Source organism: Cetorhinus maximus, chromosome 7 (assembly GCF_964194155.1).
Source record: "Cetorhinus maximus chromosome 7, sCetMax3.hap1.1, whole genome shotgun sequence".
NCBI lineage: Eukaryota > Metazoa > Chordata > Chondrichthyes > Lamniformes > Cetorhinidae > Cetorhinus > Cetorhinus maximus.
Window position 1 is genome coordinate 142,525,309 of NC_135885.1, and position 15,716 is coordinate 142,541,024.

Genomic DNA, 15,716 nt, shown 5'->3' on the forward strand with positions numbered 1-15,716 from the left:
AACCTCATCCCGCTCGTGGATGAGGTTTCCTAAAAAACATGAAGGTCGCTTGGCCATTTTTTGCCTGCCCACCGACCATTGGGTTGGATGGGCAGTGCTAACAATGACACTAATTAATTCATTAATGGCCTTAATGGGCCTATCAGCTTTCGGCAGGAGCGCAGCCGACTCTGGCGTGCACTCGCCGAACGAAACATTGCGAGACAGCGCGATGATTTCGAGACGCACGCCCAACGTCATCGTGCATCATTTTATGCACTGGCGTGTCGGGCCCGCCCCCTGAAAAATTCAGGCCTGGGTGTGGACTCAGAGCAAAGCAAACAGACACTTCAGAAGCTACTAGAAGCTGAGCTGTGAGCGTGAGTGCAGACATTTTATGATTGCAGAGATATTTTAAAACTACTTGTTGTAGACTGAGAAACTGGTGTCATCTCTGCGTTGCTCGAAGATATTTAAAATTTACAACAAGCGCAACCGGCTGAACCTCACAGTGTCATTCTGGAGTTATGTCTTGAATCTGCCAATTGAATCTTGAAGCAGCGGAAAACAGGATTGTAAGTGGCTTTGGCCATAACTCCTCGATGTTTAAAATCCCCTGATCTTTTGCACTGCCTCATGGATTCTGCTGGTGTGTGAATCAGCCACTGAGCTCTGCAGGGTTAAACAGTGAAGCAGTCGATGATGGCACTCAATCCAGAGTGAAAGGACAGAATTGTGTTGACTCATATTGTGGTTTTGGGAGAAAGGCACAATGCTAAAGTAGACGTGTAACTGACATGTAACTAACTGACATGCCATTAGAGAAAGGCCCATAACTTGCTTTTGAATAAGTCACAGATGCTTTGGTAGAGATGGTTCATTGTTAGCCACAGATCTTACTTCTCCATTCCAACACAATCTCACCCCCAGTGCTGAGCGACTCTTCTTTATACACATTTGAGTATGATTACCAAATCAATATACACCGCCTGTTAACCTTATTACCTTAAGCTACTAGTTATTCAACATCCATCAACGGAACCTATTACCCTATTAGATGCTAACACACGTAACTAACAAATCACTAGCTGGTGCCTCACCCTGGGCTGTCACCCCCTCTGATTTATTGATTTTAGTTTAATTTATTGATTTTTGATGCACAGAAGAGTCTATAACTAAAGGACTTGAGCTGCCAAATCTGAGGCATTTCCCACTCAAACTCAGACAAGTTGTTCTCTTGAACGTATCATTTGAAAGTACATTGAAAACTCCACATAGTATAGCAGCAGGATGGAATAGAAGCCAATAATATATCAACTAGTTTCTGTTTGAAAGGATTGCGATAGTTCAGTGAACTCCTGGTTGGGTTCCCGTCTCCTACCCTCCATTTCATAAACTTGACTTCATCTAAATCTCTGCTGTCAATCTCGCCTGTGCTTGTGATCTGGCTCCCAGACCAGCAATGCCTCAATTTTAAAATTCTCATCCTTACTTACAAATCCCTCCATAGCCTAGCCCCACAACCCTCCGAGATATCTGCATTCCCCCAGTTGTGGCCTCTTGGACATCCTCTTTTATTCCCCCGCCATTGGCGGCCGTGACTTCAGCTGCCTGGATCGTAAGCTCTGGAACTCCCTCCCTAAACCTCTCCAACTCTCTATGTCCCATTCTCCCTCTAAGTCACTCCTTAAAACCTACCTCTTTGACCAAGCCTGTCCTAAGATTTCCTTATGTGTCTCAAGATCAAATTTTGCTTTGTAATCACTCCTGTGAAGCCTACCCCTCCCCCCCAGGACTATGTTAAAGGTGCTATATAAATGTAAGTTGTTGTTGGAAAATGAAGGGTAATACTTAATTGTTAAGAGTCAAAATGAGATCTTTAGTTATATTCGTATGGTAAGAGAAAGGAATCTTTAACTACGTATAAACAGTGAAAAACCTCCCAACCTGAGTGAAGCAAGACACATTCCTAATGCAGTATTCCTGCTGACTCTTGGTGCTGGGCATGAGGTACAGCCCTTATTCACTGTCACAAGGTGGCAGGCAAACATACACACACACACGTGCAATATGCACACAGACACACGTGCACACCCGCACACACCCGCACACACACACACACACAGACAAACACACACACATGCGCACCTACACACACATGCGCACACACACACACACAGACAAACACACGTGCACACATGCACACAAACACACACACATGCGCACCTACACACACACACGCGCACACACACACATAGACAAACACACGTGCACACAAACACACACACACATGCACACAAACACACACACATGCGCACCTACACACACACGCGCACACACACACATAGACAAACACACGTGCACACATGCACACAAACACACACACACATGCACACACATGTACACGCGCGTTCATACAAAACTGAGTATTGCTTACCAAGCGTGCCAATGGTTAAGGAATAAGGTACGGATTTTTGTAGAATATATGAATTTTTAAAAATTTGTAGAATATAATGAATTTAAAAAATATTAATCTTTTCCTCATGGATATGGCTAGAAATTTTGACCCTTTAAGTAAAAAGAATAAAAACCCTGCCTTTTTTTAAACCTCAGAATTCTGAAAACCCTTCTTCATGTTAAAGTCAAATGAGACATGAAACCAAGGCCCCTTGTGCTCCCTCAAGTACATGTGAAAAATCCCCTCATACACTATTTTGAAGAAGAGCAGGGTGTGGGAATTCCAACCCGCCCCCAGTGTCCAGGCAAATATCTATCCCTCAATCAACATCACAAAAACAGATTATCTGTTCATTATCATATCGCTGCCTGTGGGATCTTGCTGTGCAGAAGTTACCGGCAGCGTTTCCTGCTTTACAACGGTGACTGACTACACTTTAAAAGCACTTCGTTGAGGGTAAAGCACTTTGGGGCTTCCTGAGGTTGTGGATGGTGCTACAGAAATGCCAGTCTTTCTCTTTCTTTCCCCATCTAGCCGCGTTGGCAGAGGTGGCAGAAATGGCAGCCCAGTTGCATGGCACTATGATCAAAATGGAGAACTTTCAGAAGCTCGTTGAGCTGAAGAGGGACTTGATCGGGATCGACAACCTGGTCATTCCTGGAAGGGTACGTCGTGTTTTATTGAATTGATTTTTTTTATTTTTTGGAATGTATTATCTAAAATATCATTGCACCAACTGTCAGGCTCCTCTCCCCGTTAGATTAAGCCATTAGTCCGCCCTGAGCTATCGGCACACTGCTGCCCTGCAACTCTTTATCCGAATGACAGTTCTTTATCTGCATGCTTAATCATTGAACATCAGCGGGTCAGAACCACACAGTTTAGCCTTGTGTTGCCATATGGCTTTAGTGACAGAAAAAAAATCCTAAATCAGCCCTGGGACTAAATTTCAGTAGTCAATATGACAAAGGGTTAAATTATGAGGACAGGTTTACTCAGACTAGGCTCGTATTCCCTAGAGTCTAGAAAATTAAGGGTTGATCTGTTTGAGGTGTTTCAGATGATTAAAGGATTTGATAGGGTCGATAGAGAGAAACTAATTCCTCTGGTGGGGGGAGTCCAGAACAAGGGGGCAGAATCTTACAATTGGAGCCGGGCCATTCAGGGGTGATGTCAGGAAGCACTTCTTCACACAAAGGGGTGTGGAAATCTGGAACTCTCTCTCCCCCCACCCCCCCCCCCACCAAAACGCTGTTGAGGTTGGGGGCCAATTGAAAATTTCAAAACTGAGATTGATCGATTTTTGTTGGGTAAGGGGATTAAGGGTTACGGAACCAAGATGGGTGGATGGAGTTAAGATACGGATCAGCCATGATCTATTTGAATTGCAGCGGAACAGGCTCGATGGGCTGAGTGGCCTCCTGTTCCTAGGAGGAAAAATTGGGAACAGGGAAAGGAATTTTGGGATCTTTAGTTTCGATAGGAATATGTTTTTGTTACCCTTATGTTAAACTTATATCAAAGACTAAACAGACCAACGGGTACTGATGTGAAAAATAAAAATAAACATTTTTTTCCTTTATCCCATCATGGGATGAAGGCATCACTGGCAAGGCCTCCTTCCCCAAAGGGTAGTAGTCAACCAGATGGGTTTTTACAACAATTGATGATAGTTTCATGGTCACCATTACTGAGACTAGCTTTCAATTCCAGGTTTATTAATTGAATTTAACTTCCATCAGCTGCTGTGGTGGGGTTTGAACCCATGTCCCCAGAGCATTAACCTGGGCCTCTGGGTTACCAGCTCAATGACATCACCACTACACTACCATCTCCTGTTTAAGGAGTTGAATTTTGGATCATGACACAAGAGCATATTCGGCGTAAATGATTATATTGTTGTTAATTATCCCTGAGTTTTTTGGTATTAATTATTATCTTGATGGATGTAATTGGCCTGTGGTGTTCCAATCTGTGTTTAGTCTCCCCAGCATAGAGTAGACCGCATGGTGAGCAGCGAATACAGTAGATTAGATTGAAGGCCGTACATGTAAATTACTGTTCCACCTCGAAGGAGTGTTTAAGCTCTTGGACAGTGAGGGAAGAGGAGCTGAAAGGGTAGGTGTTGCATCCCCTGCGCTTGCATGGAAATGTGCCATTGGAAAGTGAGTTGGCCTTGCGGGGGGGAGCAATTCAAGAGTGGGCCAGGGTGTTGCAAAGGGAACGGTCCCTTCAGAAGCTGAAAGGTGAGGGGAGAGGAAGATATGTTTGGTTCGGGGGCTGAGATGAGGCGGGTGAATGGGGACGAGGTGGGGTAGGTAAGTGGGGTGAGAAACCAGGTCAAGGGTGAGCAGGGTTAAGGGGAGGAATGACCTTGGGCCTCCAATGGGCCTAGGAGGACCACAGAGGAGACCCCCCCACCCCTTCATTGCCTGACACAGCTTGTGCTTCAGTCAAAGCTGCAGGTTTCTCACATGGATGGGCCTCCCCGGCCTCCCCACCCAACCCCTCACCCCTCACCCCACCACAGGTAAAATGCAGCAGGAGCAGGACAGGGCCCTTAAATGGCCATTAATTGGACACTTAAAGCTCTCAATGGGCCCAAGAGCGGGCAGGCTGCCCAGCACCTCCCCTGCCCCCTGTAAAACTTCAGACAGGCACGGGGGGTTGGGGGGATGGGCTGATAGGCAGTGGGAAATCCACCCACTGGATTATACATGTCCCCGCTCCCGCCTTCAAACCCACCAGTGGAGGAGTGTAAAATCCAGCCCCTGTTGTGGCTGGTGTCAAATTCTCTCTGATCTACGCTCCTGCAAAGTGTCTTTGGACATTTTTCATCATGTTTTAAAGGGGCTATGTAAATGAAAGTTGTTGTTGTCTTCCCTTTCCTGCAATGCTGCTGAGTGTCTTGTAAAATGACCCGATATATAACTTATTGGCACAACAGCATGAAGAAGGGAATGTCTTTTATTCAGTCAGAACACTCCCTGACAGAAGGAGAAAATTCCATCACCTTTCATTCTGCTTCTCCTGATTAGTTTCAATTAGATTGAGCGGCATCTGGTGTAAGTCCTGACTCTGCTCCCGACCCTGACTGTCTATAGGAATTTGATGATTGATGGCACAGCAGTGTGGGGGTTAGTTGTAGAACCACATCGATCACACCTTTCAAAGAAACGTGTTCAGCTTTGACATTTCAACACCACTCTCCACTGGTTTGTCCTTCAACACTCTGCGGAAAAGGTTGACCAGGACGTCAGCAGAACGCTGAGGATGCAACAATCAGGAGAGATTGAACAGGCCTGAGTCTCCACACACAGGAAGCGGGAAGGCTGAGGGGGTGACCTGACGAAGGGCTCTAACATCGTAAAGGGGTTTGGTAGGGTTAGACGTGGAGAAGATGTTTCCACTTGTCAATGAGTCCAAAGCAAGAGGTCATAAATACAAGATAGTCACCAACAGATCAAACAACATCTTTATCATAGTACAGCGCCTCAAAGGTTGGGAGGGCTTGGGAAGCGTAGGGTGGAAGTTTAGAGGTCGTTGGGGAAAGCAATGGGACAGTAAAGTCGAGAAGTAACAAAGGCAGTGTTTTCAGGTTACAGCAGCAGCAGGTGAAAGACAGGAGATGTTACAGAGCTGGAGCAGATATGTACACGTTAAAGGTGCTAAATAAGTGTATGTTAAACGTGCTATATAAATGAAAGTTCTGGTTGTAGCAAACAGTGTGACAAATCAGACAGTGGAGGAGGCGAGAGAGCTGGTAGTTGTTGTGTATATTATATATCTCAGAGCAATGCAGAGATGACACTAATTTCTAAGTGTGCAACAGATTTTTTTTACAGGAGTTTTAAAATATCTCCGCAATCACAAAATGTTTGCACTCATATTACAGCTCAGCTTCTAGGAGCTTCTGTGGTGTCTGTTTACTTAGCTCTGAGTCCACGCCCAGGTTTAACCAATCGAGCACAGTGAGCATAGATCAGTTACCAGACTTGCATAATCAAACACAGAACAATTGAATACTACAGTGATGAGGCAGAGCTGGGTGTTGTCAATGTAAACTGACGTGCTTTTAGATGATGTCACCGAGGGGTAGCATGTAGATGAGAAACAGGAGGGAGGCAAGGATAGACAAGGTTAGGAGCCAATTCCGCATTTTTCCATGCATAGGTGTTTGGTTTTTGTATATAATTTATTTGGTGATGTTTATTCTGTCTGTGTTTGATAAAGGAGTTCATTAGGCAAGGATGCCTCAGCAAGCTGTCTGCCAAGGGACTGCAACAACGAATGTTCTTCCTGGTAAGTAAACCAAAATTAATTGTGAATGAGTTATCTGTTGGACACCATTAAATGGAAGTCTAGACATCCAGTTTTCTTTGATTCTTCACCATTCTTAAACAGCACAAATGAGTAAATGAAGAAATGTCAGAGGTGCCATCTTTCGGATGAGATGCTAAACCAAGGCCCAGCTTGCCCTCTCAGGTGGATGTAAAAGATCCCACAGCCACAATGTCGCAGAAGAGCCAGGAGAGCTCTCTCCGGGGGTTCTGGTTAATATTTATCCCTCAACCAACCACCACTAAAAACAGATTACCTGGTCATTATCACATTGCTGTTTGTGGGAGCTTGCTGTGCACAAATTGGCTGCCTCGTTTCCTCCATTGCAACATTGGTTACACTTCAGAATTAATTCTTTGGCTCTGCAGTCATCTGAGGACATCCTGAGTTTGTGAAAGAATAAAACGAAAGACTTACATTTATACAGCACTTTTCACAATGACCGGACGTCTCAGAGCACCTCACTGCTGACAATTAAGTATTTATTTGAAGTGTAGCTACTGTTGTATTGTAGGAAACACGGCAACCAATTTGCACACAGCAAGCTCTCACAAACAGCAGATTTTTATAATGTCGATTAAGGGATAGATATTGGCCAGGACACCAAGGGGGAGCCCCCTACTCCTCTTTGAAATAGTGTAGTACAACATGCCACACGGCAGAATTTAAATTTATTCATTCCTGGGATGTGGGCATCACTGGCAAGGCCAGTAGTTGTTGCCCATCTCTAATTGCCCTGGAACTGAGTGCTTGCTCAGCCATTTCAGAGGTTGGTTAGGAGCCACCCACATCGCTGTGGGTCTGGGGTCATATGTAGGCCAGACCAGGTAAGGATGGCAGATTTCCTTCCCTAAAGGACATTAGTGAACCAGATGGGTGTTTACAACAATCGATGATAGTTTCATGGTCACCATTACTGAGACTAGCTTTATATTCCAGATTTATTAATTGAATTTAAATCCCACCAGCCTCTGCGGTGCGTTTTGAACCAGTGTCCGTAAAGACAGGGTCCTCACAGTGCAACCTCAGTACTGCACTGGAGTGTCAGCCTTGATTTTTGAGCTTAAGCCCTGAAGTGGGACTTGAACCCAGAACATTGTGACTCGGTGGCACAGCCGACACTACATAAATGCAAGGAGGCTTTTTATTGCTGAAAAGAGACATGTTGAAGCTTTTTGTCTTGCACTCATCAGGACACTTGGCAAGAATACCAATATAAGAGGAAAACCACAATTTATACTGCATGTGAAGAGAATGCTGATTGGTTGGCAAGTGGCCTCTACCAATCAGAGACATGTCTCTTTTTTCAGCAATACTCAAGTTCTGTGCTACCAGATGCTTTTTATATGTGTTTCATATGAACATATTCAGCAGAGTTTAATTTTCAATTGAAGTACTTACTTTACAGTCCACAGGCATGGGAACTGTCCAATAAGAAAATGTTCTTTTCTTCCCCCTTGCCTCACCCCAATGTTACAGTTCAATGACATTCTCTTGTACACAAGTAGAGGATTGACTGCATCCAATCAATTCAAAGTTCATGGGCAGATTCCTTTGTATGGTATGACTGTAAGTATTGAGTTTAATATAAATTGAAGTTGATTCTGGCTGTCATCCTACTTCCAACTCCATCCTGTGGTATATTCCTTTACCATAAATCGCAGCATATAAGTCGATCCAGTGTATAAGACGACCCCATTTTTCCGCCCCACCCATCATGTTTTTGCATATACTTGGCATATAAGTCGACCTCCCCTTTGCAACCACGATCTGCTATACGCGCATTAGTAGTCAGCCTCAAATTCTCTCCTCACAAATACATGTTTTACCCACTGGTACTTTATAACTGGGCGTGAGGGATCAAGCGGGCGACGCAGGCTGTGCTGCGTGGGAGTTTACGACCACTCTTTGCTTCGGATGCAAATGACTTTTCAAAATGATAACCACCCACACCCCACGCCAATGTTTCACTTTTATACTCTGCGTATCAGTCAACCTCTGTTTGTGGAGGGATTTTTCCCAAACTTTAAAGGTCACCTCATATGCTGACATAGCTGTGTCTAAGAAATTGTACATCCTCTGATTTTCATCGCCCCCACCTTCGGTGGCTATCTGGATTCTAAGCTCGGGCATCCCCTCCCTAAACCTCTCCACCTCTCCTCTAAGATGCTGCTTAAATCCTACCTCTTTGGCCAACCTTTTGATAACACGTCCTAATATTTCCTTATGTGGCTCAATGTCAAATTTTGTTCCATAATGCTCCTGTGAAGAGCCTTGGGATGTTTTATTATGTTAAAGGTGCTATATAAATAAACAAGTTGTTGTTGAATGAGAGATGTATTGTCGGAGGTAATTGAACCTCCTGCCTTGAGTGTGAATCTCCTACCTTCCCTCCCTCTCCATTTAATTACCACTTCTTCTGAAGCTTTGATAACACACCGCTTGTGTTGGATTTTACTCTTCACGGTGGGTTTTTTTGATATGACCAATATTCTACCCCCCCCCCCCCCCCCACTCCCCTCCCTCTCTGGACACCAGCACAGCTCAATCATTTCCTAGGCCAAAGGTCATTATCTGTGCACAGCATGATCCCAGCGGGGATTCCTGTCCCTGAGTGGGATTAGAAGTTATGCTACCACTGTACAAATCCCTGGTTAGGCCACACCTGGAGTACTCTGTCCAGTTCTAGGCACCATACCAGGGTCCATCTTTTCTGCAACCCTCAGTTAATTTCTTAGCAGGAGGAATAATATACATTCCAACTTCACTGATCCATAATTATATTCTCCCCATGTACAGGAGGTAGGAAGTGAAGAGATTTATCTCTGGATATATTGCTAGAATGTTGACTTGGAAGATCATTTACATTCCTACAGAGTTACATAGTACTGTACAGCACAGAAACAGGCCATTTAGCCCATCTGGTCCATGCTGACGTTTATGCTCCACACGAATCTGCTCCCACCCCTTCTTCTTCACCTCACCATATCAGCGTATTTCTTTATTCCTTTCCCCCTCGTGTGTTTATCCAACTTTTTCATAAACGCATCAAAGCCATTCACCTCAGCCATTCTCTGTGGTAGCGATTCCCACATTCTCACCGCCCTCTGGGTGAATAAGACCCTCCTGAATTCCCTACTGGATTTATTAGTGATTATCGATGGCGCCGCAGTTCCAGCCCTCCCCTCAGGTGGATTCAGCCCTGTCACTTGACCTGAGGGGCAGTCCTACCGCAAGACATGGAAGAAAAGTTTGGGAGCCTCACCATAAAGTTCGGAGGATAAACTAACATGAACGCCGTTGCTCACCACCAAACCAGAAGTGTCCCAGCTGGCCTCCAGCTGGTAACTAAAGACAGACTAATAAATCCAGTGGGATCCTTCATCAATCTGCTGCCCAACCAGCTGCTCATTCCCTTCATTTTTTTTTTTTGTTTTGATTTCAGATTTCCTGCTCTCCTTCCTTCTCTTTTTAACTCTTTCAATTCCGATGCCACTCGCTTGGCACAAGGCGTCCGCGTGTTTGACGTTTTTTTGATCTTTCCCTCTTTAGATTGAGGAAAGTGAAGACGAGTGGTCACTCCCTCACTGTTTCACCCTCAATGGACAACGTCAGTCCATCATTGTGGCTGCGAGGTAGGGGATCAGCTTCATTCAAGTTATAATTCCTCGGGCTCGTTGCCTTAGTGAAATCGAGCGGGTGTTCAAACATGGTTGCTGAGTAATTGACCTGTACAAACATAGCTTGTGTATTTGAATGAACGAAGAGGCGCACAACACAAAAAGGCCATTTGGCCGAGCCAAACCATTTGCTCACAAACCGGGTAGAACCATGGAATCATAGACCGATGATAGCACAGAAGGGGGCCATTCAGCCCATCGTGGTTTTACAGTACGCCATGTCACATGACAGAATTTGCTCTCGTGCTTCAAAGCACTTGTAGTCCTGCATTTAGAATCAGGTAAACTGGCAGCTGTTGGGCCTGCGATTAACACCAAACACTGTGCGTTAAGTTTAGTGATGCCATTTGTTTAGTGTGATTCCAATTGATGCAGCAAGTACAGGTGTCGTCACTGGCTGGCGATCAGACGCATAGCTTGATTGTTATCTGAGCGTTGTTACTTCTTAGACGATGGGCTTGCCTTTCGTAGCGAGTATGCATGATCAGGCTGGAAAGATTGAAATCTTTTTGGCTGTTGCAGCTGTGATTTGCACTTCCCGGAGCTAATGAGCTGTCATCTTAAGGTGACCCCTTTCCAATCCTCTTCGTGTGGCCGAATGGATAATGAACAACTTTATGCACAAGGCAGAATAAATGGATGCAGTGAGCATTTGAAGCTGTTGCAAATGGAGCATTAATCACTCGGCAGAGAAATGCTCTGAAGAGGATACAGTATCATAGCAACACAGAAACTGGTGCAAACCATTCAGCCCCTTGGGTTTGTTCTATCATTCAATGAGATCATGGTTGATCTGTGACCTAACTCCAGGACCTCACCTTTTCCCATACTCATTAATATCTTTGGATAACAAAAATCTATCAATCTCAGATTAAAATTTAACAATTGATCTAGCATCAGTTACCATTTGCTGAAGAGAGTTCCAAACTTCTGCCCGACTTTTACATGAGTGTTTCCCAATTTCACTCCAGAAAGGTCTGGCTCTAATTTTTAGACTATTCCCCCTAGAGCTGGACTCCCGAGCCTGTGAAAATAATTTCTCTCTATCTACTACCCTATCTGTCCCCCTCAATATTCTGAAAACCTTAATCAAATCACCCCTTAACCTTTTGAATTCCAGGGAATGCAACCCTGGTTTGCGCAACCTCAACTCGTAATTTAACATTTGGAGTCCAGATAGCATTCTGTTAAATCTACACATCAGTTTGCCAGTCTTATGCAAGAAGTCTGTTTAATAATTAATTAAGTAAATTATTAAAAACCTGAGCACAATTGTCACCACAATTCCCAGACCAGGGAGCACACCACATCAACCTGCCCACTAAGATCTGATGTGAAAGGCACCTCATATCTCTGTTAAATTCTTGATAGCCAGTTGGTGAAGGAAGAAACTAGAGCCAGTCTCTACATGGAATAGATTTATTCACAGAGTGAAACGTTACAAGTATATATCTCCTCACTCCACTCCACTCCTGTGTCATTAGGTGTCTCTTTACATGTTCTCAAGTAACCAAACAATCAATCACCTGTTTATACTTAACCTCAATTGAGACGATTAACAATCTCCACTTGGCATCTCAGGTGCTCATCAAAAGGACAAAGATAGTGAGTGTTGGTCCTCTAGAGAGTGAATTAATAATGGAAAATAAGGAAATGGCGGATGAATTAAACAGATATTTTGCGTCTCTCTTCACTGTAGTGGATACAAATAACATCCCAGAAATAATTATGAATCGGGAGGTGAAAGGGAGGGAGGAATGTAAGACAATTGCAATCACTGGGGAAAGGGTTCTGAGAAAATTATTAGAGTTAGAAGCTGACAAGCCCCCAGGTCCTGATGGACTTCATCTTAGGTTCTTAAAAGAAGGAGCTGCTGATATAGTAGATGCATATTTTTCCAAAATTCCCTAGATTCTGGAAAGGCCCCATCAGATTGGAAAATAGTGAATGTGACTCCTGTGTTCAAGAAAGGAGGGGGACCGAAAGCAGGAAAGTACCGGCCAATTAGCCTAACATCTGTCATAGGGAAAATGCTGGAATCTATTATTAAGGAGGTTATAGCGGGGCACTTAGAAAATCTCAATGTGATCAGGCAGAGTCAACATGGTTTTGTGAAAAGGAAATTCTTTGAGGAAGTAACAAGCAATGTGGATAAGGTAATGTGAATGTGCTGTATTTAGATTTCCGGAAGGCATTTGACCAGGTGCCACATCAAAGGTTACTACGCAAAGTAAGAACTCATGGTGTAGGGGGTAAAATATTTCATGGATAGAGGATTAGTTAGCTAGCAGGAAACAGTAGGCATAAATGGGTAATTTTCAGGTTGGCAAAATTTTTTAAATATTCATTCACGGGATGTGGGCTTCACTGGCTGGGCCAGCATTTATTTTCCATCCCTAGCTGCCCTTGAGAAGGTGGCGGTGAGCTGCCTTCTTAAACGGCTGATATGTGGGATGATGGGGAAAGGTTGGACAGGCTGGGCCTACGTCCATTGGAGTTTAGAAGAATGAGAGGTGATTTTATTTAAACGTATAAAATCCTGAGGGGAATTGACAGAGTTGGATGTTGAAAGGATGTTCAGCCTTGTGGGAGAGACTAGAACTAGGAAACACAGTTTAAAAATAAGGGGTCTCCCATTTAAGACAGCGATGAGGAGAATTTTATTTTTCTCAGGGGGGTTGAGAGTCTTCGGAACTCTCTTCCCCAGAGAGCGGTGGAGGCAGGGTCAGTGAATATTTTTAAGGCAGAGGTAGATAGGTTCTTAATTAACAAGGGAGTCAAAAGTTTATCGGGGGTAGGCGGGAATGTGGAGTGAAGCCACAATCAGATCAGCCATGGCCTTATCGAATAGTGGAGCAGGCTCAAAGAGCCGAATCTCATTATAAGCTTTTCCAGTTGTACAACAGTTAGTAATAAAAAACAATCTTGCCGTTCCACTATCCCTCCACACCCACCCTCCAATTTCCTTACCTTACCCCCTGCTGCCCTCAAAGTAGTAACTCATGTAGGGTTACACAGGCACCAAAAAATCCTCTTCAATCTGTTTTTGGCCATTTTTCATTGGTGAGCATAGCCAACCTTTTCAGTTAACGCATTGGCAAGTTATAACGCTAAGTGGACACAACTTGCAGTTTCTTACGGGTTCAAAGTAATGGACAGGTGTGCTGAAGTAGCAATGTTCCAAAATCCTGACTTGGGAAGTAAAGTGTTAAGTGGACAGCAATTGCAAAACTTTCTTATACCAGGAAGAAATGCTTTATCACTAACTGAGTAAGTTCATGAAGACCAGAGTTGTAGTTTGCACCCAATCTGAATAAAACCTCGTGTTTTTTTTTTCCATCAGTGCCCAAGTAGAGATGGACAAGTGGATAGAGGATTTGCAGATGGCTGTTGATCTCGCGCAACAATGCAATGGGTCAACGAGTGAACTGATGACGCCCAGCCCTAGTGATGGACCCCCCAGTAAGTGAACTCGACGCTGAAACAGTTTCTCAGGCTTGGCTAGTGTTTTTCCTTTGAGTTACAGTGTTCACTAGCTCAGGGTTCTCACTAGACCTAAAATAAAGTAATAACCCCCATTATCTAATTTGTGATTTTGGCACCTCATGGTGAGTTTTGAAAAGTCAGGCAAACCAATATGATGGATCCAGCATCTGAGAGCACACAGTGCAATATAACAATCTCAGGATGCGATAGAATTGTGCAATTTTGGGGCTATTCATTGTAAAATTTTGCCTATTGCCTCTCTGTAAAAACGATATCCCTTTAAAATTTTTAGGAACTCCTTTTATCCTTCACCCATTAAAATGAATTGGTTTTGAATCTATAAAAACAAAGCTGTTGACTGGCTTCCTAGTAGAATAACAAATACTTGAGAAAATGATCCCAAATCTAGACTTATGCAATTAGGCCTGAGTGTGCTATTACAGTCCCCGTAGAGACCAATAACTTTTAAAAAGAACTTCCAGTTACCATCTGAAAGGATGATACAACAAGATTTAACGTTTTAAGATTTTTACTGTAATAAGAAAATTAATAGCACTATTGACTAAACACTATTTTTGTAAGCAGTTTATACTTTAAACTACAGAACTGAACTTTCCCCTTTTACGTTTAACACAACTGAGAAACCCACAAATTCTCGTTAATCTTGGAAGTAAATGGACAAATTAAAGCATAACTTTTTACAACCTGACATTCTCAACTTCTTCCTGGGACTTTGAGGGTTACCCAGTCTAACCACTGTAAGCACAGGTGCTCCTACCATTGTCTCCAGTATGAACATCTTACAATCTTTTCCCAGCAAAACAACCCCTTCAATCTTTAACATCCACTTCGTCCAGGCCTGTTGTTAAGCAGACTTCAGAACAGGTCACCTGACCCCCTTCATTTTACCCTAACTTAAAGGCACACTCCCAAAGCACAGCAATCTAAGAAAACTTTGCATTTGTTACGGTGCCAAATCCCAGTTTCTTACTGATTTACTGCACTGTATCTGAGATTTATCCTTCGTCCTGTGCCTCCAAGGTTGTCTCGCGTCATTACGGCACAGAAGGAGGTCATTCAGTCCATCGTGTCCATGTCAGCCCCATTCCCTCGCTCTATCCCCATAGGCCTGCAGGTTTATTATCAAGTCATAGAGTCATTATGGCACAGAAGGAGCTCATTCAGCCTCTGAATTCTGATCTCTGGATTCTAGTGCCAGTATTGGCTTCCTCTTTTGTTTTATTAGGTCTCTCACAAGTTTGGGAACAATATGGCCCTTGTACCCTCTGCCACACTAGAAAACATTGATTTCACCATTTCTAGTGTTAGAAACAAAGGAACAGGAGGAAGCCATTCAGCTTCTCAAGCCTACTCCACCATTTAATTAGATCATGGCTGATCTGTATCTTAACTCCAGCATCATACCCCCAAATAACCTCACCTGATAAAAATCTACCAATCTCACTTCTGAAATGTTTAATTGACGCTGAGCCTCAATAGCTTCGCGTGGGAAAAAGTTCCAGATTTCCAATCCCCTTTGTGGGAGGAAGTGCTTCCTGACATCACCCCTGAAGGGCCCTGGCTCTAGTTTTAAAGGTATGCCCCCTTGTTCTGGACTCCCCCCCACCCCCCAACCAGAGAAAATAATTTCTTGGGCGGGATCTTCCATCCCACCAAAGTCAACGGAGATTTGGCTGGTTTGCCAAATCTGCCGCGGCAGGTGGTGGGGGTGGGGTTGGAGGTGGGGGGATGGTTGGGGGGTGGGGTTAGAA

At 43.9% G+C, this 15,716-nt stretch overlaps 1 protein-coding gene across 1 annotated transcript in view; it reads left to right on the forward strand.

Annotated features, from left to right (window-relative positions):
- The window catches only part of farp1 (FERM, RhoGEF (ARHGEF) and pleckstrin domain protein 1 (chondrocyte-derived)), a 265,170-nt gene that overhangs the window by 222,119 nt on the left and 27,335 nt on the right, over window positions 1-15,716 (forward strand). Inside the window, exons 19-23 of the mRNA XM_078546027.1 lie at window positions 2,972-3,102; window positions 6,671-6,739; window positions 8,258-8,347; window positions 10,331-10,413; window positions 13,802-13,920. Of these exons, the coding sequence (XP_078402153.1) occupies window positions 2,972-3,102; window positions 6,671-6,739; window positions 8,258-8,347; window positions 10,331-10,413; window positions 13,802-13,920 (492 nt within the window). The remainder of the gene's footprint in view (window positions 1-2,971; window positions 3,103-6,670; window positions 6,740-8,257; window positions 8,348-10,330; window positions 10,414-13,801; window positions 13,921-15,716) is intronic.